General features: G+C 43.9%; 1 protein-coding gene across 2 annotated transcripts; it reads right to left on the bottom strand.

The window, feature by feature from the left end:
• Positions 1-2,795: 2,795 nt before the first annotated feature.
• On the bottom strand, positions 2,796-11,702 carry LOC110554376 (serine protease inhibitor A3N-like). Of its 2 annotated transcripts, none has more exons than XM_060388119.1 (5): positions 11,647-11,702; positions 9,163-9,810; positions 7,103-7,376; positions 6,016-6,166; positions 2,796-5,042 (listed from the first exon to the last, which is right to left on the bottom strand). In XM_060388119.1, the coding sequence occupies exons 2-5, from the start codon at positions 9,791-9,793 to the stop codon at positions 4,842-4,844; spliced, it is 1,257 nt and encodes a 418-aa protein (XP_060244102.1). In that variant the 5' UTR covers positions 9,794-9,810; positions 11,647-11,702; the 3' UTR covers positions 2,796-4,841. The 2 variants fall into 2 exon arrangements, with proteins under 2 accessions (XP_060244102.1, XP_060244101.1); XM_060388118.1 differs by having other exon boundaries at positions 11,544-11,679.
• Positions 11,703-24,190: the final 12,488 nt, after the last annotated feature.

Genomic DNA, 24,190 nt, shown 5'->3' with positions numbered 1-24,190 from the left:
TGACAAAGGAGCCAAAAAATATACAATAGAAAAAAAGAAATCATCTTCAACAAATGATGCTGGTTAAGTGGATGTCTACATGTAGCAAATGCAAACGATCCATATTTATCACCTTGCACAAAACTAAAGTCCAGGTGGATCAAAGACCTCAACATAATACCAGACACACTAAATCTATTAGAAGAGGAAGTGGGAAAGAGCCTTCCATTCATTGGCACAGGAATCAGTTTCACCCTGACACTGACACCTGAACACTGACACCCTGGCTCTGAGATCAACAATCAATAATGGGATCTCACAAAACTGAAAAGCTTCTGTAAGACAAAAAGATATTGTCAAGAGAACAAAACAGCAGGCTACAGATTGGGAAAAGATCTTCACCAATCCTACATCCAAAATGTATAAAGAACTCAAGAAAATAAACACCAGCAATCAAAATCCAATTAAAATGGGGTACAGAACTAAACAGAGAATTCTCAATAGAGGAATCTCCAATTGCCTGGAAGCGCTTAAAGAAATGCTCAACATCTTTAGTCATCAGAAAAATGCAAATCAAAACAACTCTGAGATTCCGTCTTATACCCATCAGAATGGCTAAGATTAAAAACTCAAGTGACAGCACATGCTGGTGAGGATGTGGAGAAAGGGGAACACTTCTCCACTGCTGGTGGGAGTGCAAACTTGTACAACCATTTTGGAAATCAATGTGGCACTCTCTCAGAAAATTGGGAATATCTCTACCTCAAGACTCAGCTATACCACTCAAAAGATGCTCTACTATTCAACAAGGACACTTGCTCAACTATATTCATAGCAGCTTTATTTATAAGAGCCAGGATCTCGAAACAACCTAGACATCCCCGACCGGAGAACGGATAAAGAAACTGTGATACATTTACACAATGGAATATTACTCAGCTACTGAAAACAAGGAAAACATGAAATTTTCAGGCAAATGAGTGAAACTAGAAAAGATTATCCTGAGTGAGGGAACCCAGACCCAGAAAGCCACACAGGGTATGTACTCACTTATAAGCTGATTTTAGCCATATAGTATAGGGTAAACATACTGCAATTTACAGACCCCCCCCCCAAAAAAAAATAGGTAACAAAGAGGACTGAAGGGAGGATACTTAAATCTCACTCAGAAGGTAAAATAGAATAGACAGCAGAAGTGGCTGAAGAGAGGGAACATGGTAGGAGAGGGAGAACAGAGGAAAATGAGGGAGACTTGGGAAGAACAGGGGCGGGATGACAGAGGGCCTACAGAGAGAAAAGAAACAGTTGGTGGAGGCATCTCTGTGACAAGCTGGAAACCTATGACAGGGTAGGCTTCTGGGAGGATATAGAGGTAAACCTAGCTGAGACTCCTAGTAGCAGGGTTCAAGGAAACTGAAGAGGACACCTCTAAGCTCCTAGTGGAGGAAGGGGAATGCCAGGCCACCCACAAAAATTTCGACCCCAAATTTACCCTGCCTACAAGATGTACAGGAATAAAGATTGAGCAGAGATTGAGGGAATGTCTAAGCAATGTCTGGCCCAACCTGAGGACACCCCCACCCCCCACCCATAGAAGAGAACTTACTTCTGGCACAACTAATTATATTCTGCTATACTTGAAGACAGGAGCCTAGCACAGCTGTTCTCTGAGAGGCTCCCCCCAGCAATGTATCAAAACAGATGCTGAGACTCACAGTCAAACACTGGGTGAAGCATAGGGAGCTTTATGGAAAGGTGAGGTGAAGGATAGAAGGATCTGGAGGTGACAGGAACTCCACAAGAAGTCCAATAGAGCCAACTAACCAGGACCCATAGGGGCTTGTGGAGTCTGAAGCACCAACAAAGGACCATGCATGGACTAGACTTAGGCCCCCTTACACAGATGTAGCTGATGGGCAGCTCAGGCTTCATGTGGGCTATCTAGTAAGGGGAGCAGGGACTCCCTCTGACATGGACTCTGTTACCTGCTTTATGATCACTTTACCGTGCTGCATCCTCAGACCACAGGGGGAGAGGATGATCTCAGTCCTGATGGGACTTGATGAGTGGGTTCGATAGGAGGGACTCCCCATTTCTGAGGATTAGTGGATGGGGGAGGAGGGAAGAGGGAGGGAGGATGGGATTGGGAGGAGAGAAAGGAGGGGCCTATGATCAGAATGTAAAATGAATAAATAAACAAATTGATTTTAAAAACTTGTTTTGACTTGAGACTTTCTTTGTTTTGTAAAGGTATAATGTTTTTGTGAAACTGCTTCCGTGTTGGAACTTTCCAAGCTTATTCTGTCTCAGGACCCTGGCTCTTGCTGTCAGTTGCTAAGAGCCCAATTTCTGTGGCCAGTTGCTCATTTCCTTGAATTCTCTGCTGCCTCTCATCTGCTCTTGCCACCTCCCTTTGCTTGTTTTTCCTACATGCCTCTGGAATGTTGTGTTGTGTTCTTCAAGCTTTTCCAGCAAGAAGGTAAGTCCACAAGAGGTACCTCTGCCTCAGACATTGCTTTTTTCTCAGTGCTTGACACAGTGTAAACACAGATATCCCAGCTGGCTCATGCACCCAACTTTGGGTACCTAATCCTAGGGATCCAGGTCCCTGCCTCAGATCACAGGCATTTCCCAGACCCATCTCTCTCACCGTGATAAATTAATTCCCCTGCCCTAGCTCACTCTGCATTTGCCAGAATTGATCATCATATGCCCTGATGCCATTTTCGCATGTGGCCTTGGGCAGCCTGGAACTTTCTGGACTCCAGTTTGTAATGCCGGGTACATGGGACCCTCAGAGATCACCAGGAGACAACTTGATACAATAGCAAGAGAGCTTTATTACGAGAGCGATCGAACTTGGGACCCAAGTCTCACTGACGCAGCAGTAGAGAAGTGGGACCCCGAGCTCTGAGTGAACAGGATTTTTAAAGGGAAAGTCTGTGAGCAGGGGTGGAGGGTTTCCATGGCAGCAAGCAGGGGGGTACAAGCCTTGGCGTTACAGGATTGCATAAAAGTTAGAGGGGCAAGGTGACCTTTTCTGAGGCACACAATCATAACGGCTAAGGCATATAATCACAATGGCCATTTTTCTAAACTATATCTGAAACATTGGGGAGAATTTTCCCACCCAATTCCCATTGATTATTGCCAGGGAGTTTGTCTCTATTTTCTATGAAGCATTTATTCTGTAATATTTCCTGGAGGCTGTTGCTAGGAGAGTTAACTTTGTTTTCTTCCACGTGAATATTCTGTGATATTTCCTGGTACTTGAATTCAGCTCCCAGTCAAGATCTTTATTTCAAAATGGAGTTATACTCAGGCTAACTAGGCTAACTATATCCAGGCTAACTTAAACTCTTCAAGATCAGCATCTGTGAAGGAGCCAAGAGAAGCCCACTCTTCCAGGAAGCTGAGCTTGCTAGAAAGCCTCTTGTCATCAAAGACCCCTATAGAAAGAAGACCAACCTGTTCCTTTCTGTGCATGACCATCTGCCTTGGTAAATGTACTGGCTTGCTGATAAGACTCAGGCTTCATTTTCATAAGATTTGACTTCCAAACATTCCTCATACATGTGTGCATGCGTGTGCTCACACTTTCACGCACTCATTCACTGCTGCTGTACATCTGGATCTGACCTGTATGCAGAGGATAGGCTATGGTCGATAGCTGCTGTCCTTGTTCTTACTGAGCTCAAAGCCTGGCTGGTTCAATTCCGCTGTTCTGGCTCAAACTCCTCCCAGCTAACTTATTCAATCTGGCTTTTCTCTTGGCCTCTGAATTGCTCTGCTTGGCTTCAAGCTACTTCAGCAATTTTTTCTTTCTCTTTCCTTCCTTTCTTTTTTTCTGAGACAGAATTTCTCCGTGTAGCCTTGCCAGTCTGGGACTTTATAAACCAGGCTGGCCTTGAATTCACAGTGACCTCCCTGTCTCTGTTTCCCAGAGTTCTAGGATTACAGGCATTCAACACCACACCCAGCTCAGCAATCTATTCTAATCTTCTTGTTCCTTCTCATTCTCTGGCTCATTCCGCTTTCACCTGTGTCTAGCTTGTTCTTTCATGTAACCTCTCTCTGTAAAACTCCAGTAAAACTGCCTCCTCTCTCTGCATTGCCCTTTAGATATCTTTCCATTCCTCTCTCTCCTTGTGAGTGTTGGGAATATCCCATTCTGTCAAATCTTCTCTGATTCATCACTTTCTTTTACTGCCACTCAATTAGACATCACTTTCAAACATGGATACTTCCTTCTAAAAACTAACTTCACCTTTATTGTTGGGATTAAAGGTGGGTACCAACAAACCTGGACCAAAGCTTTTTTTTTTTTTTTTTCCTGATGCTTGCTCTATACCAGGCTGGCCCTGAACTCCGATCTACTTGCTTCTGTCTCCTGGATTAAGGCCTGCTTGTATTCTAGCCAGACCATACAGACTTAGAAACTCTTTGGATGTGATCTCTAGCCAGAGCAGCCATGTTCTGAATTAAAATTCCTCTTCAACTGATAATAGTATGTAAGTCAGAGGGATGTCACAGGACTCACAGAGTGTGAGTGACAATCTCAACTGCCCTGTTGTCACTGGAGACCATAGTCCTGCCAATAGGAGGTGAGTGAACACAGCCTGGCCACTTTCTGTGCAGGTACACATTTATTGATCCTGTGCTCCTACCTCTTCATTTTGGGTGATGAAAGCTGAGGTGTCCATCTGACATGTGAGGTTGGTCAGCTAGGAACCTAGAAAAAGGCTTATCTGCTCTAAGTAGGAGCCCTAGGGGGAAAGGAGGTGGCCTGACCAACAGGCCCCATGCAGCTTCAGGAGTGAGGGCTTCAGGAATGTGCCATAAGCCCCATTGTTTGGGAAGTTCTAGCTCTTCATGGGGTTGATGATCTTGCCCATAAAGTGGATAATCTGATATTTTGTGTCCATGATGAAGAACAGGATTGGCTTTTGGATTTTCACAATTTTAGGCTGCAGTTTTCCAGACAGGAAGATGTATTTCACTGTTGTGTTGGCACTTGCTTCTGTGCTTGTCTCACTTATGTCCAGCACAGCCTTGTGGACCACCTGTGGGAAGAGACACACATCAATAACTGGAGACCAGGGAGGGCAGGACAGAAGCCTGGAACAAGCAGGGACTTCTGGCCTCATGGGCTGGTGAATTTATCTGTTCCTACCATGAGCTCTAACCCTGGTTCTTCCCTAGTCTACTCAGGGTGTGAGATGAGTCATGCCCTGGGTCTGCTCAGTGCCTGAATCTGTGTTGCCCTCAAGCCCACTACAAACTGGAGGACAGGAGTAGGCACTGACAGGCATTCCCCCACAGGCATCCTCCAACATCCATGAAGGAGCAGAAGTGTGCTGGCAGCCAGGGCAGGTTTCAGCATCCCTCCTACTCCAGCCTCCTTGGGATGCACAACAGCAATGCACAGGGCGTGGTTCACATCCCCAGACTGCCATGCCCTGCTGATTCAGATGTGAACCCAGGGTCTGAGTGGGCACTGGACAGAACATGAGGCACTGCCAGGCTGTGCATTTGGGAATGTAGTTTGTATTCTTTCCTGCTCTTAGGCTTTTTATCAGAACTGCCATAGATCCCTTGTTCTTGCCTTTAGTGATACTATTCTGTGTGCTGGTAAAGACCTGCTGGCCCAGCTCTGCAGTGAAGAATCTGAGGCTGGCCATGCATTGGTCCTGCCGTGGATTGGGGGAGGCCCTGCAGTGGGTTGTGGGTGACCCTGCAGTGAACTGTGGGTGGCCTTACAGCACAGCACAGGTTGTGACCCGTGGTGATTTAAAACCAAGCACAGGCACTTTCCCATTGTAGCCTCCTGGGTGAGGGTCAGTCCAGGGTGCAAAGGGAGTGGCTGGCTGCATGAGCTCAGCAGGAGTACCTGGGCTGTAATTTATCCCTCCCATGCATGAGAAATTTCAGAAATGCAAGTGTTTCCCACATATTTACCATTCCACACATGTGCACATGACCTTCACCATAAACATCCAGGACCCAAAGTGAGTGATGCAGTGTTTCTTGGCTTACCTGAGAGACTTTGAGGTCCTTGGTTCCTGTGATCCCAGAGAGATCAGCCTGTGTGGAGAAGACTTCCCTGATGCCCATCTCTGGAAGGATGTCCTCCAGGCTGTAGCCTTTGGATAGGAAGAACTTGGGCAGGTAGAACTCATCAATCCTCCTGAGAATAAAAAAAAAAGAGAAATGAATCACTGGAATCTGAGCCCTCCCCAACCCAACTTATGTCTGATGGGCACCCTTCAGCAGACAGCCCTCTCACTGGAGAGAAGCCCTCTTGCCATCTGTAGATAGACCATTTGATTTTGCTCTTTCTAATGCATTAATTATTAGTGCCTGAGAGTGTTTACAGAAGACAGGCAAGTGATATACGAGATATTCCTTTACAGAGAATGCTCTCTCCCCCTAGACCCACAACATGCAGTCTTTCCTGTCATGCTGGCCCACAGACATCATCTAATGAACCTTCTATTTAAGATTACACACTGCGTCAGACTCCAGCTTTCCTTATCCTAGACACTCTACTTCTTAACCTCACCCTTCTCAGCTTTAACTTATATGGTAAGTTATATTTCCATCCCCCTATTCCCTCCCTTTCTCAATTTACAACAAAGTCCACAAGGATAAGAAATTCTGTGCTTTAGTCTCTGATATAAACTCAAGGTCTAAGTCAGAGCTTGTCACAAAGTAAGTATTCAAGTCATCATTTCACAAATAGTGATTTAATGAGTGATTAGTGGGTGAGATGTTTACACAAGGCTGAGCTGGTTCCTAGAGCTGTTATATGATCCACTAGTCTTGCTGCATGCCAGGACTCATTCAAGATTCCTTGCAATCTTGAATCTCCTGTTAGAGACAGAGGATACCTCAGCTCCTGTTTTGAAAGATCTCACTTTGTGAACAACAAAAATGACACTAAGTTCAAGCACCAAAATATGGAGTCATCAGATGGAAATTCAACTCAATGTCCTGTCCCCTTCTGATTCTCCACCATCTCACTGGATATTAGTGAGACTCCAATTGATACACAAGAACATTGGTGATTAGGACAACAGCAGCATCAGGAGTCAGGCCATCTCTAGGTCCTTTGGACACATACCTGGGCCTCAGAGAGTCCTTCCACTTCCTCAGGGTCTCTGGTCGCAAGCTGGCCTCCACCTGCTGCATCTTGCCCTCGTCAGGGAGGATGAACAGGGCGCTGGCACTGCCTGTGTACTCCAGCTCCACCACAGAGCAGGACAGCTCCTTATCCCGGAAGTAGGGTACGGTCAGGTCCTCAACTTTCATCATGGGCACCTTCACAGTCCCCTCCTTGTCCAAGTGGAAGTCGGACTCAAATGTGTCATGAGGGTCAAAGGGCATCTTCCATTTTCCTGAAGATGAAGCAAATTATCAGACTTAAACAGTACCAGAATGACTGTGCCTCCATACCATTTATGCTCAGCTTCTGAACTGTGACAGCCATCCATCTATCTTCAGTCACCCAGAGTGTCCCTTAGAATTGAAACAAACAAACAAACAAACAACAACAAAAAACCTTGGTGATTGGTCAAGCTGCTAGACATGAGAAGTGTCTCAAGCTTTGATTTGGAAATGGGGAATCTCAAAGCTAGAGCCTAGCTACCTGAGCTCCTGACACAGTCAGGGATCTAAGGGTAGAGTATGTAAGAGAGTGAAAGTAGTGAGACTGGAGCCTGGGGTGAGTCAAAGACCCCTTCTTCCTCAGGGGGGAAACTCAGTTTAGAAAGCAATGGTGTGTAGGACAGGTTTCAGGGGAAACAGCAAGAGAACCTGAGTTCACACACATCATAAGCAGTCATGAAGCCATAGAGTGTGGGCTAAGGTGTGGGTAATGAGTCCTCATCTCACTCAAGGACAATGGCCATCTCCACACATCACAGATATCTCACTCTAACTTATCCAAGATTCCTAGTTTATGTCTCCACTATCAGGGCACACTATGGGAGTTGGCAGTGAACTAGTTTCTTGGGCTCAGGATCCAGCAGCCTGAACAAACATTCCCACCTCACAGCCAAGCAGCCTTGAAGCTTGGGTCCTGGGGCGAGTTGAGAGAGTCATGCCCTACAGTGTAATCCTTCAGACTGGCACTCTGCTTCCATCATCCCTAGTCCACAGCAGCTCTGGGGACATCCTGTACCCCTGTCCTCTGTCCTCCTCTTTTTCTGTCCATGGCCACCTTGATTTTCGTCTACCTGTAGCCTCAGGCCTGCCCTCCTTCTGTCCTGGGCTATCTCTAATTCAACCCAAATCTACTCCAGGTCTTGTTACATCATGACTTCTGTCAGACACTCATTTCTGGGCTGTCACCTTGTTCCCTGGCCTTATTAGGCAGGGTATTGTAAGTGCGGGACCTCTGGATTTTCCCCCAATACCCTTACCCAGAACATCTCCAGCTGAGTTTCCAACTATCCTGCACCCTGGCCCACGAATGTGTCTTGGGGAGTCTAACCTTCCAGGCTGTCTGGCTAGTAAATTTTACAAAAGAAAAAAATCCCACAAAGCAGCCAGGCCCTAAACACAGAATACTACCTGGCTGACACTTCTTTCTAAAGGCTTTTCCCCAGTCCCTGGTTTTCCATGTCCAGGTCCAGCTTGTTACAGAAAAGGCTCAGGGGAGAAGTCCAGCATAGGAACTGTCCACGGGTTTCTTCACTAACTGTGGGCCATGCTGCTTTCTCTATTAGGACTAGTGTCGCCAGGTTCTTCAAGGACAAGATGTCCCCAGCCCACCTGGACCCTGATAGACACAGAGGCTCTCCAGCAGGGATAGAGACCACCAACAGGATATTACAAATATCCTGCAGTAAGCAACCTGAGGAACCCTGTCTCTGTAGAGAGTAGCAATGGCTTATGCCCAACAGGTAGAAATGGACACGTGAGCTATGGCATTCTACTAGTCAGTAAGTTTAAGTCACAGCCTAAATCAGCCCTCTTAAACTGACAGCTTAGGGTTTCTGTTGAGTATATACCAGGAACTACAACCAAAGTCCAGAAGCATCCCAGAGGAAAAGTAAGGCTTGTGAGTAATAAGAAGTTAGGTATCCGTGTTTCCAAGGCCATGAGCACTTTGTTCCCAGTGGTCACCCTGTTAACATGGGTACCCTCTCCCTCCACCCCCCAACCGGTGACCATTCTTACCTTTAAAGTACACATAATTCACCAGCACCATGATTGTCCTCTCATCCAGGTCTGAGATAAATTTGTTGGTTTTTTCTTGGGTCTGTTCCCTCACACAGGCGTTGATGATCCCTTTGGCCTCTTGAGTCTCCAGGAGTTCGGTTGTGCAGAAGTCAGCCTGGTAGAGAGCCTTTAGCTTCCCAATGAACTCTGCCTGTATCGGCAGGCTCTTTTCAATAAACACAGCACTGCCTATACCGACCTGCACCCTGCTCTCTGGCCGGCTGGCCATGTGTATGAGGTTCTCAAAGCCCCTGTGGACATCAATCTCAGGGATCGTTGTGGCCCTGAACTTGAGACCTTCTAGAATCTCTTTCTGGGTGTTGTTGTTTGCTCCCAGAAACAGGACTGCCAAGGCACTAGATATGCTGAATGGGGAGAAGATGATATTATCTTCTGGATTCTTCAAAACCATCTCCTTGTAGAGTGTGAAGGCAAAGTCAGTGTTAGGGAATGTTAGACTGTCCATTTGTGTCTCAATGTTTTGGTCACTTTGGGTTATAGTGTCTCTTTCTAATGTGCCTTCTGGGTAGCAGAGGACCGCAGGGCAAAACCCAGCCATCAAGAGCCCTAGAGCTACAAGGATGGCCATCTTCTCTGTTCTCCAGGCTGAAAAGAAAAACTCCTTTGAGGACCAGGTGTCTCCCTGACCATCCACTAGTCCTCCCACCCGGTCTGCATTGTGTCCTGCTGTGCTGTCCCTTGCTGTCTCTGTGACTCTGTGTGAGGTGGTCTGGCCACTCATATGACAGTACCATATTATATTCTCCCTATTACCATAGTAGGAAGTGCTGCTGCAGCAGTCAGTTTTCTAACAGAGAACCCAGAACCAGAGGGGTGAGTGGCTATGTCAGGGTCACAGAGTAAGGAAGAGAAGAACCCAGGGATGGGTGTAAGCCTTGTGTGATCTTAATGTCTCCTCTCCTTTTCTGGCTTGGCACAAGGCATCATTAGAAGGCAGGCAACCCTCTTCTGTACTTGTGCCCTCTCCTATCACCAACCTTTAGTCAGGACTCAGGGAAGGAGTCTTGGATCTACCCCATCCTCCAGGTGACATGTCTAAGAAACCTCAAGGCCATGGTCTGAATCTAGGGCATTTTTTTTCCCCTGGGAGTGTGGAGGTCAATTGAGAGAAAGCGCTGGAGACATCTGGCTCAGTGCCAAAGCCTCGGAACCTCTAAGAACAGCTATTAGAAGGTCCTTTCTTCCCTGCCAGGGTACCACATGGTGGTTTGTACCTCAGGCTTGAAAGGCTTCTTGGAAAATGAATAGTGTTTGAAACCTGGACCAGATTTTATTTTGACTGACAGGATGGCTGTGTGGTAGTAAGCAAATGGGTAAACCTCCCTGGACAGCCTGTTGAGTGGCCCAGGGTATATTATTAGTAAAAAGTCTGGCTTATCACAGGTATGGGAGTATACATGAAAGCTGTCCAAAGGGAGATTTCCTCCACACATATCTTTACTGGGGGCCAGAGGCACCTTAAAAAAAATTTGCAGTTGAAGGTTTTGATCTTTATAAACAGCCACGTATCTTCAACCTCAGTCCACACTGTAGGCGAGATCAGAAGAAAAAGTACATGCTATAGGAATGGGAAGGGGAGGCAGAAGAATTGAGAGGAGAGAGGACAAAGTGGGAAAAGGGAGAAGAAGGAATGAGCAAGGGGAAGGAAGAAAGTCAGTAGGACTGGACGTGGGAGGGAGGAGGATAAGAGGGGAAGATGGAGGGGAGAGAACACTACAAGAGTGTAGGAAGGGAATGGAGAGAGTGGAGGGGGGAGGTGTGACAGCTGAGCCACCTGTCCCCAGGGCACTGTCATGCCTGCAGAGGAGCCAGGAGCTTCACCCTCTGCCAGAATAATGCAACTGCATCTTTGGAAAAGCATTCAGCAATATTGTAGTTCAAAATGATTTTCACAGAAAACAGGCTAGGTTTGTTTGTTTGTTTGTTTGTTTGGTGTATGTGTGTGTATAGAAGACATGGATCAGTGCCTGAGTTGTTGTTTTATTGTCTTCCCTAGGAGAGGGTGGAACCATTTTTTCTTAGGCATGGAATTTATAAGGGATGTGGGGTCACTGTCTGATGTGAGCATGGCAGGCATGCCACCATCCCGAGAGGGACTCTGTAACAGTCCTGTTTCCTGCAGGCTCCTACATCAGCAATCAGGCTAGGCATGGGTTCAGTACTTCATTCACTTTCCAAGAGCATAGCCCAGGCAGAGCATCTGCAGCTGCCATAGGCATGAAGACCCAGAGTGAAAGAAGTTTTTTTTTTTTTTTTTTTTCTTTCATTCCAGAATTATCCCCTGATTCCAACCCGGTACCTTAAGAAGAAGTCCTCACCATCACCTGCCTCCAAGCCAAGCCTCTGGGTCATAGCCAGTACCACACAATCCTGGGATGGCTCCTTCTTCTGTCCCTAAAGTGAAGGCATTATGGGCATTACCTGCAGAGCAGATACCAGCAGCCAGTATCTCTGTTAGATGAATCCTGAATTCCGGTTGGCTGCCTTTCTGGTGTGTTACTCTCCTCAGTGCACACTGATGCCTATTTATCCCCCAGGGACTGCTCCCTCTTAACAGGAAAGGCTGTCCCAGACAATCTATGCTCTGTGTTCATACTGTGAATGTACCATGGTACTAAGGAGTTAGACATTCTTCCTAGCAAAACAACTTCCTGATGGGAAACCCCTACCTATGTTGAAATGACAGGACTACTGGATTTCCCGTTGTACCTTCCCTTCTGTTAATTGATGTGTAACAGGGGAAGCAGTCAAGGTAGAAAGACAGGGCACAATCTTTGACCCTCATGTCACCAGGTAGGAATGCAGCTAACGTTTGTCCTGGACTTTCCAAATCACTTCAAAAAGAATACAACTCTAAATCCATGCTCCCCAGCTTCTTCATAGAAACTCACACATTAATAATCACATGCCTCAATGTGGACAGATTTTTGTCTGCATCTATATAACTTTCCTGTCTCACAGGAATGGGCATATTCTAGAGACTTGTTTTCCACTCCTTGGCTCTGGCAGCAGAGGGAATGTGAAAGGAATCCTTGTCTGCAGAGACTGACTGGCTGATGAGAATATCAGTGCTCTAGAGAGAACGGAGCACTGCAGATCCATCCAGAGGCCAATCACCTTACCGTGGGCTAAGCTCTGTCTCTATGGAACATCCAGGTTTTGCTGTCCTCTGTCACTACGAACACCCTGTGACAATAGAATCCGTTAAATTTCCATGCAACTATCTTCAATCCATAATCTAAGAGTGCCAGCAGATGACATCTTGAGCCTATACAGAAGCTTCTCCCATCTTAATGTACCTGTCTCTGAGGTGCCCACCTATGCATTTTTAAACTTGCCTTGATTTGTGACTTTATTTGTTTCATAAGAGTATACACTGTTTGGAAAATGGCTTCCACAGTGGGACATAGAATTTGAGTAACTGAATTTTTTATTTTTTCACCAGTGTCACTTAAAATGGCTCCAGAGTAAAATATTTCTTATTCCCTTTAGCATGAGCTCTCTGTGTTTCATGTCAGCAGGCAGGTGTTAAATCCAAAGATGCTGTCCTCAAAATAGGAGTTCTGGTTCTAACAAGTAGCATTTGGCTGGCTAAACAAAGCCAAAAAGTGTGTCTCTGTGTACCAGAAAATATCAACTATGGAACATTTCTGTTTGTCAGCAGGCACCCTAATATTCACACAAATATCAACGACTTCAGGAAAGGGACCTAGCTCCTCTTCAGTGTAGACATCCTGAATCAGCTCAAACATCCCTACCCTGCTGTCACATAAAGTCTGTTTTCTTCTCTGCCATTTTGATTTTTTTCTCTGCCCACAAAAAGAGAGATAGTCTTGGCAGTTCAATCTCCAATAAACCATTGTTTCTGCCTATGGAGTTGTCAAGTTTGATGACTTCACTGCTTCCTGGTTTACATTAGGTGCTGAAACCAGAAAGAGAACACTGGTTGCCCTTCAAAGAGCCCTATCCAACCTAACTGAACTCATGTGCCAAGTTTTGACACTTCTGGATGTTGTGTATCTCTTGATTCAGCTGGATCCTGTTTCCCACAATATTCAACTGCAAATGTTAAGAGTTGGCCTTTCCAGCTGTTTCACGCCTCCACTCTACTGGATAGATTAATGTCAACTTGACACAGACTAAGTCATCTGAGAGGAGGGAATTTCCGTCGAGAAAATACCTTCACAAGTTGGGTCTGTGGTCTGGCCTATAAGGGCAGTTTTCTAATTAGTGATTGATGGCAAGGGCCCAACAAATTGTGGGTCGTGCCATTTCTCATCCGGTTGTCCTGGGTTCTATAGCTAAGTAAGACCTGAGACGCAAACCAACAAGAGTACTCCAGCACCTCTGCATCAGCTCTTATCTCCAGGATCCTCTCCTGTTTGAATTCCTGTCCTGACATCCTTCAATGATGATCATTGCTGTGGTAGTGGAGGCCAAGAAATCCATTTCTCCCCAGCTTGCTTTTCGTTTGTGGTGTTTCATTTCAGCAACAGAAACTCTAAGACATCCTTCTACATTTTGAGCTGCCTCCTCTGTGGTTGTCGTTCCCATGAGATCACTGGAGTCTGCTGTCTCTCTGCCTTTCTGGAGCCTACTAGTCAATTAGCTAGCTCCCATAATCTCTTCTGGCACACCTCATCCTGTATAAAGGGATGCCTGTCCACTGTGATGCTGAGCATCTTTCCGATGAGTCACTTTCTTTTGGGAGATATCCTCAGATTGAGACTCTGTTTCTAGAGAGAATTTACAACATCCCTCCCTTTCTCTCTTCCTATGCTATTGGAATCCAACTGTTGCAGGATATTTGATCCCATTGTGAGCCCCACATTTATGACCTGTATAAACCTGTTTCTTGTTTGGTGTGGTTGAGCCCTATCACACACCTTTAATCCAAGAACTCTCTGTACACAGCATTTAATAAAGTCAACCCTAGCTCAAGAGATGAAACAAGAGAGGATCCAAGATGGCAGTGCTGAGAGGACACTGTGTCTGATATTCAGGACAGCAGTGACTGCACACTGACCAACAGACTGAACTCTAGGCCTTAAAACACCAGCGACTGTTTCCCAGGTGAGAGAAAACCCCACGGTGTGGGAAGCAATCAGGTCCATTCTCAGGTCACCCAGCTAAACCCAGAAAAGTTTCCAGGTCCAAGCAGGCACTCAGTTGCCAGTCCAGAGCCACAGGCCTGCATGCTCTGCTCACCATCCCAGACTGAACTGTGGGCCCCACAACAGCAGAGACTGAGATTTCCAGTAGAGAAAAAACAAACAAAACAAAACAAAACAAAACAAAACAAAACAAAACAAAAAACCATGGTGAAGGAAGCAATCAGGATCAACCTCAGGTCATGTAGACAATCCCTGGAAAAGGTCCTGGAATCTGGTAGGCACTCAGGCACCAGCCCAGAGACCCGCCTGTGCTCCTGACTCATCTTCCCAGACAGAACTGTGGGCCCCAGGGCACTAGAGACTGGGTTTCCCTTTCGGAAGGAAACCCCACAATGAGGGAAAAAGCAGGTCTGACCTCAGGGCAGTCAGCCGAACCCTCCTCCTTGAAAAGTCCTTGGGAACTTGGATTCCTACAGGCTCCCAGCTGCCAGTGTCTGCATGTTCTACTTGCTATCCCAGACTGAACTGTGGACCACAAAACACCTCAGACTGGGTCTCCCTGTTGGGAGGAAACCCCATGGTGGGGGGAAACATCAGGTCTGAACTCAGGACACCCAGCTCCGGAAAAGTTTCTGGCCTCCTGCAGGCTCCAGGCTCTAGTCTCCTGCCACAGGCATGAGCATTGTGCTCACCTGCCACTGATTACCACTTGGGTACTGAAACTCAGAGCTCTAACCTCAGACCTATAGAAGTCTGGAATCCATGGGATCAGCCCCAGACACTGCACCAAGGAGCTTCCTGTCTCCGTAGCTAAACTGCAGGGCTCCCTGATTCTTCAAGAGGGCTATGCCCAATAAACACAGTGTAAAAGCAGCTGCAGCAGCTCACCAATTTCAGAGCAAGAGACCCAGTGGTAGGGCAGCTGTCTCCAGGACTTTTCCCGGTGAGAGGAAAGCCTCCCTGACTACCGATGACCACAGTTGCCACACAGGTCCATAAGCCTGAGGTAAGCTGTGGCAATTCCTGAGAAGCACTGGCCATTTGGTGACTATACACAAAAAGCTGAGGAGGCCTCCTTCAGGAAGAACCATCTTCCTGCCAAGGGGATTCTTCCCACCACAGGATTCCAGCAGGCACAATAAACTAACAGCCAGCATCTGAGACAGCCAGATGGGTAGAGGACAGTGTAAAAGCCCAACCAACAGAAGCCAAAGCCATAAGATATCCCCAGAGTCTGATGCTCTTTGGGTGGATGACACCTAAATGAACATCGGTACAAAGTCCCAATTTATTTCTAATATCAGAGATCAGACCTCTACTCTTGCCTGATGCGTCTAAAACAAAAAGGGGAACTGTAGAGAGCTGCGTAATGCCACGCCTTAAAGATGGAGCTGGTTTCCGCCTTCCACCTTCCCGATGGTGAGTGCTCTCTGTCACAAACAACTCCACATTTGGCTAAGGCTGAGGATCTGGCTTGCTTCCATGTATGTGGACCTATCTGTATTGCCCACGTGGCACACTGGGGTTGGCTACCCAGAGGCTATTTAAGCTGTGGACTGGCTTTCCCCAGGGTCAGATGATTGTTCAAGGTTTCTGAATAAACTGCATTGAAAAAAAAAAAAAAAGATATCCCCAGAATCCAGTTATCCAGGGGCAAGCAGCCCTGGACACCCTATCATAAATGAAATTGCAAGAAGCTAACCTTATATCTATGCTTATGAAGAGGATAATGGAGGAAACAAATAAAATGCATAAAGAATTAGAGGAAGATAAAGTCAAACAGATTATAGCCATCTGTAAAGAAATACAGGAAGATGCAGCCAAACAGTTTGTGGTCTTCAGAGAGGAAATAATTAAGTCACTGAAAGAAATAAAAGAAACAAAGGAATGTTCAAACAAACAGGTGAAGGAACTTAAGGAAAACTGAAACATACAGTCAGATAGGTGAAGGAAATCAACAAAACAGTGCAAGTTCTGAAGCTAGAATTGAAAAATTAAAAACACAAATGAAGGAAATCATGGTGAGGAAGAACTTAGGGAAGAAAACAGGAACTACAGAGTTAAGCAAAAACAACAGACTACAAGATATGGAAGAGAGAATCTCAGGTGTAGAAGATACAATGGAAGAAATCAATGTATCCGTCAAAGAAAATGTTAAATTTAAAAAATTCCAGACACAAACCATCCAAGAAATCCAAAACAACATAAGAAGAGAAAACCTAAGAATAATAGGAATACAGGAAAAAGAAGATTTCCATCTCCAAGGCCCAGAAAATATTTTCAACAAAACCATAGAAGAAAATTTCCCCAAACTTAAAGAGAGGCCTATAAGCATACAAGAGGCCTACAGAACACCTTATAAATTATATCAGAAAAGAAAAACATCCAGATACATAATAAAAGAAAAACAGTAAATATAAAGAACAAAGAAAAAAATACTAAAGGCTGCAAGGGAAAAAGGCCAAGTAACATATAATGGCAAACCCATCAGAATCACACCTAACTTCTAAACAGAGACTATGAAAGCCACAAAGGCCTGGAGGAACATCATGTAGACCCTAAAAGAGCACAGATGTCAGCCCAGGCTACTATATCCAGCAAAACATAGATGGAGAAAACAAGATATTCAATGACAAAAACAAATTAAGCAATACTATCCACAAATCCAGTCTTACAGAAGATACTAGAAGGAAAAATAGAACCCAGGAAAGCAAATTACAGTCAGGAAAACACAGGAAATAAATAACCTCACTACAGCAAAACTAAAAGTAGCTAAACACACAAACACACTACTACAACCATGAGCAAAATCAAAGGATTTAACAGTCATTGGCCATTAATCTCTCTCAACATCAATGCAATCAATTCTCCAATAAAAAGACACAGACTAAGAGAATGGATGTGTAAACAACACCCAACAATCTGTTGCATACAAGAAACACACCTAAGTCACAAAAATAGACATTACCTGAAAGTAAAGGGCTGGAAGATGGTTTTCCAAGCAAATGGACCCAAGAAGCAAGCAGGAGCAGCCATTCTAATATCTAGTAAAATAGTTTTTCAACCAAAATTAATCAATAGAGATGGTTAAGGTCACTTCATACTTATCAAAGGAAAATTCCACCAAGAAGATATCACAGTTCTGAACATCTATGCCCCAAATACAAGGACACCCTTCTAAAATAAACATTAATAAATCTTAAACCACACATAGATCCCACACATTAATAGTGGGAGACTTGAACAACCTACTCTCAACAAAGGCCAGGTCAACAAAACAGAAATTAAACAAAGAAACAATGACTCTAACAGAGGTCATGAATCAAATGGATCTAACAGACATCTACAAAACCTTTCACCCAAACATAAAAGAATTTACCTTCTTCTCAGCACTTCATGGAACCTTCTCCAAAATAGAACACATAGTTGGTCACAAAGCAAGCCTCAACAGATACAAAAAGATTGAAATAATCCCTTGTATCCTATCTGACCACCATGGATTAAAGCAGAACCTCAACAACACAGAAATAGCAAAAAGCCCACACACACATGGAAACTGAACAACTTGCTACTCAATGACAGCTGGGTCAGGGAAGAAATTAAGAAATTAAAGACTTCCAAGAATTCATTGAAAATGAAGGCACAACATACTCAAACTTATGGGACACAGTGAAAGCAGTACTAAGAGGAAAATTCATAGCACTAAATGCCTTCAAGAAGAAATTTGAAACATCTCATATGAGCAACGTAATGACTACCCTAAAAGCCCTAGAAAAAAAAAAAAAAGAAGCAGACACACCAAAGAGGAGTAGACAGCTGGAAATAATCGAACTCAGGGATGAAATCAATAAATTAAAAACAAATAAAACAATTCAAAGAATCAATAAATCCAAGAGCTGGCTTCTTTGAGACAATCAACAAGATGGACAAACCCTTAGCAATACTAATTAAAAGGCATAGAGATACTATCCAAATCAACAAACCAGAAATGAAAAGGGGAACATAACAACAAACACTGACAAAACCCAAATAATCATTAAGTCTTACTTCAAAAGTATATACACTACAAAATTTGAAAATCTAAATGAAATGGACAATTTTCTTGATCTATTCCAATTGCCAAAGCTGGATCAAGACCAGGTAAATCAATTAAATAGTCTTATATCCCCTAAGAAAATAGAAGCTGCTTTCAAAAGTCTCCCATCCAAAAAAGCCCAGGGCCAGATGGTTTCAGTGCAGAATTCTACCAGACCTTCAAAGAAGAAGAGCTAACACCAAATACTCTTCAAACTATTCTACAAAATAGAAACAGTAGGAACATTACCAGACTCATTCTATGAAGCCACAGTCACCTTGATGCATAAACCTCACAAAGACACAACAAAGAAAGAGAATTTCAGGCCAATCTCCATTATGAACATTGATGCAAAAGTACTCAACAAAATACTCACAAACCGCATCCAAGAACACATCAAAAATATCATCCACTACGACCAAGTGGGCTTCATTCCAGGTATGCAGGTGTGGTTCAATATATGGAAATCCATCAATGTAATCCACCATATAAACAAACTGAAAGGAAAAAAAACGCATGATAATCTCCTTAGATGCTGAAAAATTACTTGATAAAATTCAACATTCGTTTATGTTTAAAGTCACTGAGAGATCTGGGTTACAAGGTACCTACCTAAACATAGCAAAGGCAATATACAGCAAGCTTATAGCCAACCAGGACAAGGCAAGGCTGCACACTCTTTCCATATCTCTTCAACATAGTTCTTGAAGCCCTTACTAGAGCAATAAGACAATTAAAGGAGATAAAAGGAATTCAGTTTGGAAAGGAAGAAGTCGAAGAATCACTATTTGCAGATGATATGATAGTATACCTGAATGACCCCAAATATTCTACCAAGGAACTCCTATAGCTGATAAACACAGCCAAGTGGCTGGATACAAAATTAACTAAATAATAATAATAAAAAAAATCAGTAGCCCTCCTGTATACAAAAGACAAATGGGCTGAGAAAGAAATTAGGGAAACAACACCCTTCACAATAGCCACAAAGGACATAAAGTACATTGGTTTAACTTCAACCAAGCAAGTCAAGGACTTGTATGAAAAAAAACTTCCAGTCTCTGAAGAAATAAAAAAAAAGATATCAGAAGACGGAAAGATCTCCCATGCTCATGGCTTGGCAGGACTGATATAGTAAAAATGGCCATCTTACCAAAAGCAATCTACAGATTCAATGCAATTCCCATCAAATCACCAACACAATTCTTTACAGACCTTGAAAGAAAAATTCTCAACTTCTTATGGAATAACAAGAAACCAGAATTGTTAAAACAATCCTCTACAATAAAAAATCCTCTCGAGGTATTTCCATCCCTTATCTCAAGCTGTACTATACAGAAACAAGAGTAAAAGCTGCATGGTACTGGCATAGAAACTGGCTGGTGGATCAATGCAATTGAATAAAAGACCCACACACTTATGGACACTTGATTTTTGACAAAGATGTCAAAACCATACAATGGAAAAAAGAAAGCATCTTCAACAAATAGTGCTGGTCTAATTGGATATCTACACGTAGAAAAAATGCAAATAGATCCATTCTTATCACCCTGCACCAAACTAAAGTCTAAGTGAATCAAAGACCTTAATATAAAACCAGACATACTAAACCTGTTAGAAAAAAAGTGGGGGGAAACCCTTGAACTCATTGGCACAGGAGACAACTTCTTGAACAGAAAACCAACAGCACAGCCTTTAAGATCATTAATCAATAAATGGGACCTCATGAACCGAAAAGCCTCTGTAAAGCAAAGGACACTGTCATCAGAACAAAACGGCAGCCTACAGATTGGGAAAGGATCTTCAGCAACCCTAAATCTGACAGAGGGCTGATATTCAGCATATATAAAGAACTAAAGAAGTTAAAAAGCAATAAATCAAGCAATTCAATTAAAAATGGGGTACAGAGATAAACAGAGAATTCTCTGTAGAGGAATATCGAATGGCAGAGAAACACTTAAAGAAATGCTCAACATCCTTTGCTATCAGGGAAATGCAAATCAAAACGACCCTGAGATTTCACCTTAAACCCATCAGAATGGTCAAGATAAAAAACCTCAAGTGAGAACACACGCTGGAGAGATTGTGGAGAAAGGAGAACCTTCCTCCACTGCTGGTGGGAATGTAAATTTGTACAACCACTTTGGAAATCAATCTGGCACTTTCTCAGACAATTAGGAATAGTGCTACCGCAAGATCCAGCTATACCACTCCTGGGCATATATCTAAAATAAGCTCAAATATACAACAAGGACATTTGCTCAACCATGTTTGTAGCAGCTTTATTTGTAATAGCCAGAAGCTGGAAACAACCCAGATGCCCGTCAGTTGAGGAATGGATACAGAAATTGTGGTACATTTACACAATGGAATACTACTCAGCAATTAAAAACAAGGAAATCATGAAATTTGCAGGCAAATAGTGGGAACCAGAGAAGATCATCCTGAGTGAGGTATCCCAGAAGCAGAAAGACACACATGGTATATACTCACTTATAAGTGGATAATAGACATATAATATATAGAATAATCATACCAAAATGTGTATACCTACAGAAGCTAAGCAAGGAGGAGGACCCTGGTTAAGAGGATCAATCTTCATTCAGAAAGGTAAATGGGATGGACATCAGAAGAGAGAGAAAACAGGGAATAGGACAGGAGCCTACCACAGAGGGCCTCTGAAAGACTCTACTCAGCAGGGTATCAAAGCAGATGCTGAGATTCATAGTCAAACTTTGGGCAGAGTGCAGGGAATCTTATGGGGGGGGGGCGAGATAGAAAGACATGGAAGAGACAGGAGCTTCACATGGAGAGCAACAATACCAAAAATTCTAGGCACAGGGGTCTTTTCTGAGACTCTAAACAAAGACAATGCATGGAGATAACCTAGAAACCCTGCACAGATGTAGCCCATGGCAGCTCAGTGTGAAAGATGGTTCTCTAGTAATGGGAACAGGGACTGTCTCTGACATGAACTCAGGGGTTGGCTCTTTGATCACCTCCCCTTGATGGGAACGGCCTTACCAGTCCACAGAGGACAACAATGTACATTGCCAGTCCTGATGAGACCTGATAGACTAGGGTTAGATGGAAGGGGAGAGAGACCTCTCCTATTACTGGACTGGGGGAAGAGCATAGGAAAAGAAGAGGGAGGGAGAGAGGGGAGGATTGGGAGGGGACAAGGGAGCAGGCTACAGCTGGGATACAAACTGAATAATCTGTAATAAATAAATTTTTAAAAAGAAAAACAAACAAAAGAGTTGGAACAAAAAACTAGCTGACAGGGATTAAAGAGTAAGAGGGACTCTGAGTTGAAGGGTATTTAAGACAGCCTGGAGAAGCAGAAGGAGTTTTAGGTCTTTGGCTTTAGCTTAGGTGTTATCTCTTTTGCTCTCTGGTGTTTTAGACTTTGAGCTAGGTGGACTTTGGCCTTGGATTTTTTTTTTTTTTCTTTTTTCTTTTTTTTTTTGGCCTTTTGCTCCTGGGATGTTAGCTGAGTTAGTGAGCCTTTTGGTTTTTATCCACCTAGACCTGAGCTGAGAAGGAAGTTCAGCTGGGCACTTTCTCTGCCTCTCTGAGCTAGCAGGTGTTTACCTCAGCATCTGGCTCCTGAGTCTTTACTGGTTAAATAGAAGGGTTGGGATTTTCATTGTCTTCTAGCAGGATTCCTCCAGCCGTTTTCTAAGTCTCTCACAATTCCTCTTTACTCTGAAATTCTCTGCTGACACCTTTTCAAAGTTTTTTTTTTTTTTTTTTTTGTTTTTGTTTTTGTTTTTGTTTTTGTTTTCTGCTTGTTCTGTCTCCCTGGCTCAATCAAGGTCTCTTTCTTTTCTAAACTCAATTCTTCCACTCCACTTGCTCCTTAAGCTTCCTCACCACCTCAGTCATTCTGCCTCACTACCTTCCTCTTCCTTTTTTTTTTTTTTTTTTTTGGCAGAGTATGTCTTGGCTGCAATATCAGCTTGGTGGACATGTTCGATGGCTATTAATAGACATATATACCTACCAGGTGTTCACTCTGCATAGTCATGAGGTCTTCATTACCGACTCAAGTAGAATCTTGGCATCAGTTGTGGCTTTTCTGTGGGAGCATCAGTTATCATTGGCATTTCATAGACAGAATGGGGGGAGCAAACATGGAGACCTCCACAGGCTTGAGTTGTGAAAAGATGGGAGGTTCTTTATCTCCAGCCTGCTTGATTTTGTTCAGTTTTGTTTGGAGATACAATCTTGCTATGGAGTAAGGTGGTATGGTTTGAATATGTAATGATCCCCATAGGCTCAGGGCTTTCAATTCTTGTCCTCCTGTTTGTGACACTGCTTTGGGAGGCCAGTGCCCACTTTTGACTAAAGCTGTGAACTAGAATGATGTAGGTGGCTGAGTTCTGACCAAGGTCTGTTTTCTGATTCTTTAGATGCAACAGGCTGATCATCCACTTCCTCACAGATCTAAACTTGGCCTGCTACCCTGCCATCCTGACAAGACACTAAGAGCCCAAATAACCCATTCTACCTTCAAGATGTTTCTGTCATATATTGTGACCCAGGAAGAAGAAAAACACTAATATACCAAGGCTGGCTTCATACTGGTATCTTCCTGTGCTGCCATTAAATGTGTGGACTGCCTCAGCTGTGACAGTCCTTTCCTAGACTCAAATACTCCCAACATGACTTTTCCCCTCATCTATCCCTCCCCTTTCTCTTTTTTTTTCTGCTCACCCCTCCTTTTCTTTCTTTACCTCTTCATCTCTTCCTCCTGCCTCCTTACATCTCTTTGTCACCCTCTGCTCAGAAGTTAAGTCTGAGCAGCCCCTCGAATAGGCCCAGAGTGAATTCCCATTAAAAGCCTTGAGAGGGTTTAACTTGGTGGTAGTGTGCAAGCCCAGAAAGAACAACACCCTGGGTACAGCTCCCAGCAACCCAAGAAAAAGAAAGAAAATTCATGAGAGTGAACTTGGACATGGAACTCCCAACAATTGTCAGTACTTCAGCCAACAGTGTGGCTCATGAGAGGCCCTGAGGTAGAACTACCCACCTGTCTCCTCATGGCTGCCTGGCTCTGGGAGTTAGTCCATGTTTACTGTTCTTCTGGCTGTGCTTTGGGGGCAGATTTATTCTGTATCAGCAGATGAGGGAGAAGAGCACTTTCCCTCTTAGTCCTTAGGACTAATAGAGAGCATAAGGACAGACATTTTAGAGACAACACAGTCTCACAGTGAAGTGAGGAAGGTGAGTCCATCATGTTCTGACTCTGTCCTGTGTTTTCTCACACAGTCTCAGCCCTCCATCTTTTCCTCCACAACAGTTACATGGGCCATAGCATATATCTGAGATGACCATGGGGTTGTCCAGTGTCCAAATGAATCAACCAGAATAAGTAAAGGAGACCAAAATAGATAAAGAAGTTAAAAGACAAAGTTAGTTGTCATGCTGTGATTGAAATGTGTACTAAGCTATGAATGAATGAAAATTTAAAATTAATCTGACCATTTAATTTGTATGTAAATTATATTCTTTGTGATTTTTTACTTTAAAAATTCTGTGTCCCTAAACTTGAGCAAATATAGTTTTTCAGAGCCATGAGCCCACTCTTAGGCCATTAATAAAAGTACCTAAAACTTTAATTGGCTTAATATCATTGTTTTTCTTCTCTTCTTTCTTTCACCCCACAGAGACCATGTTGGACATCACAGTGACTCCATCCTTCATGCCCAAGACCCTTTTGCATGCTCACCAGCACCTGCTGAGGTGAGCCTCGTTGTTGACTGTCTTCTGT

This window comes from Meriones unguiculatus, chromosome 7 (assembly GCF_030254825.1).
Source record: "Meriones unguiculatus strain TT.TT164.6M chromosome 7, Bangor_MerUng_6.1, whole genome shotgun sequence".
Taxonomy (NCBI): domain Eukaryota; kingdom Metazoa; phylum Chordata; class Mammalia; order Rodentia; family Muridae; genus Meriones; species Meriones unguiculatus.
This window is presented reverse-complemented; position numbering and strand designations above follow the sequence as displayed.

Excerpts from the sequence above, each read along its gene's own strand:
- LOC110554376 (XM_060388118.1), bottom strand. The coding sequence starts at position 11,577 with ATGACCCAGAGGCTTGGCTTGGAGGCAGGTGATG. Across the intron at positions 9,811-11,543 it reads TGGCTTGGAGGCAGGTGATG|CCTGGAGAACAGAGAAGATG; the intron begins GTGAGGACTTCT and ends TTTTCTTTTCAG. Across the intron at positions 6,167-7,102 it reads AAGGACTCTCTGAGGCCCAG|GAGGATTGATGAGTTCTACC; the intron begins GTATGTGTCCAA and ends TTTTATTCTCAG.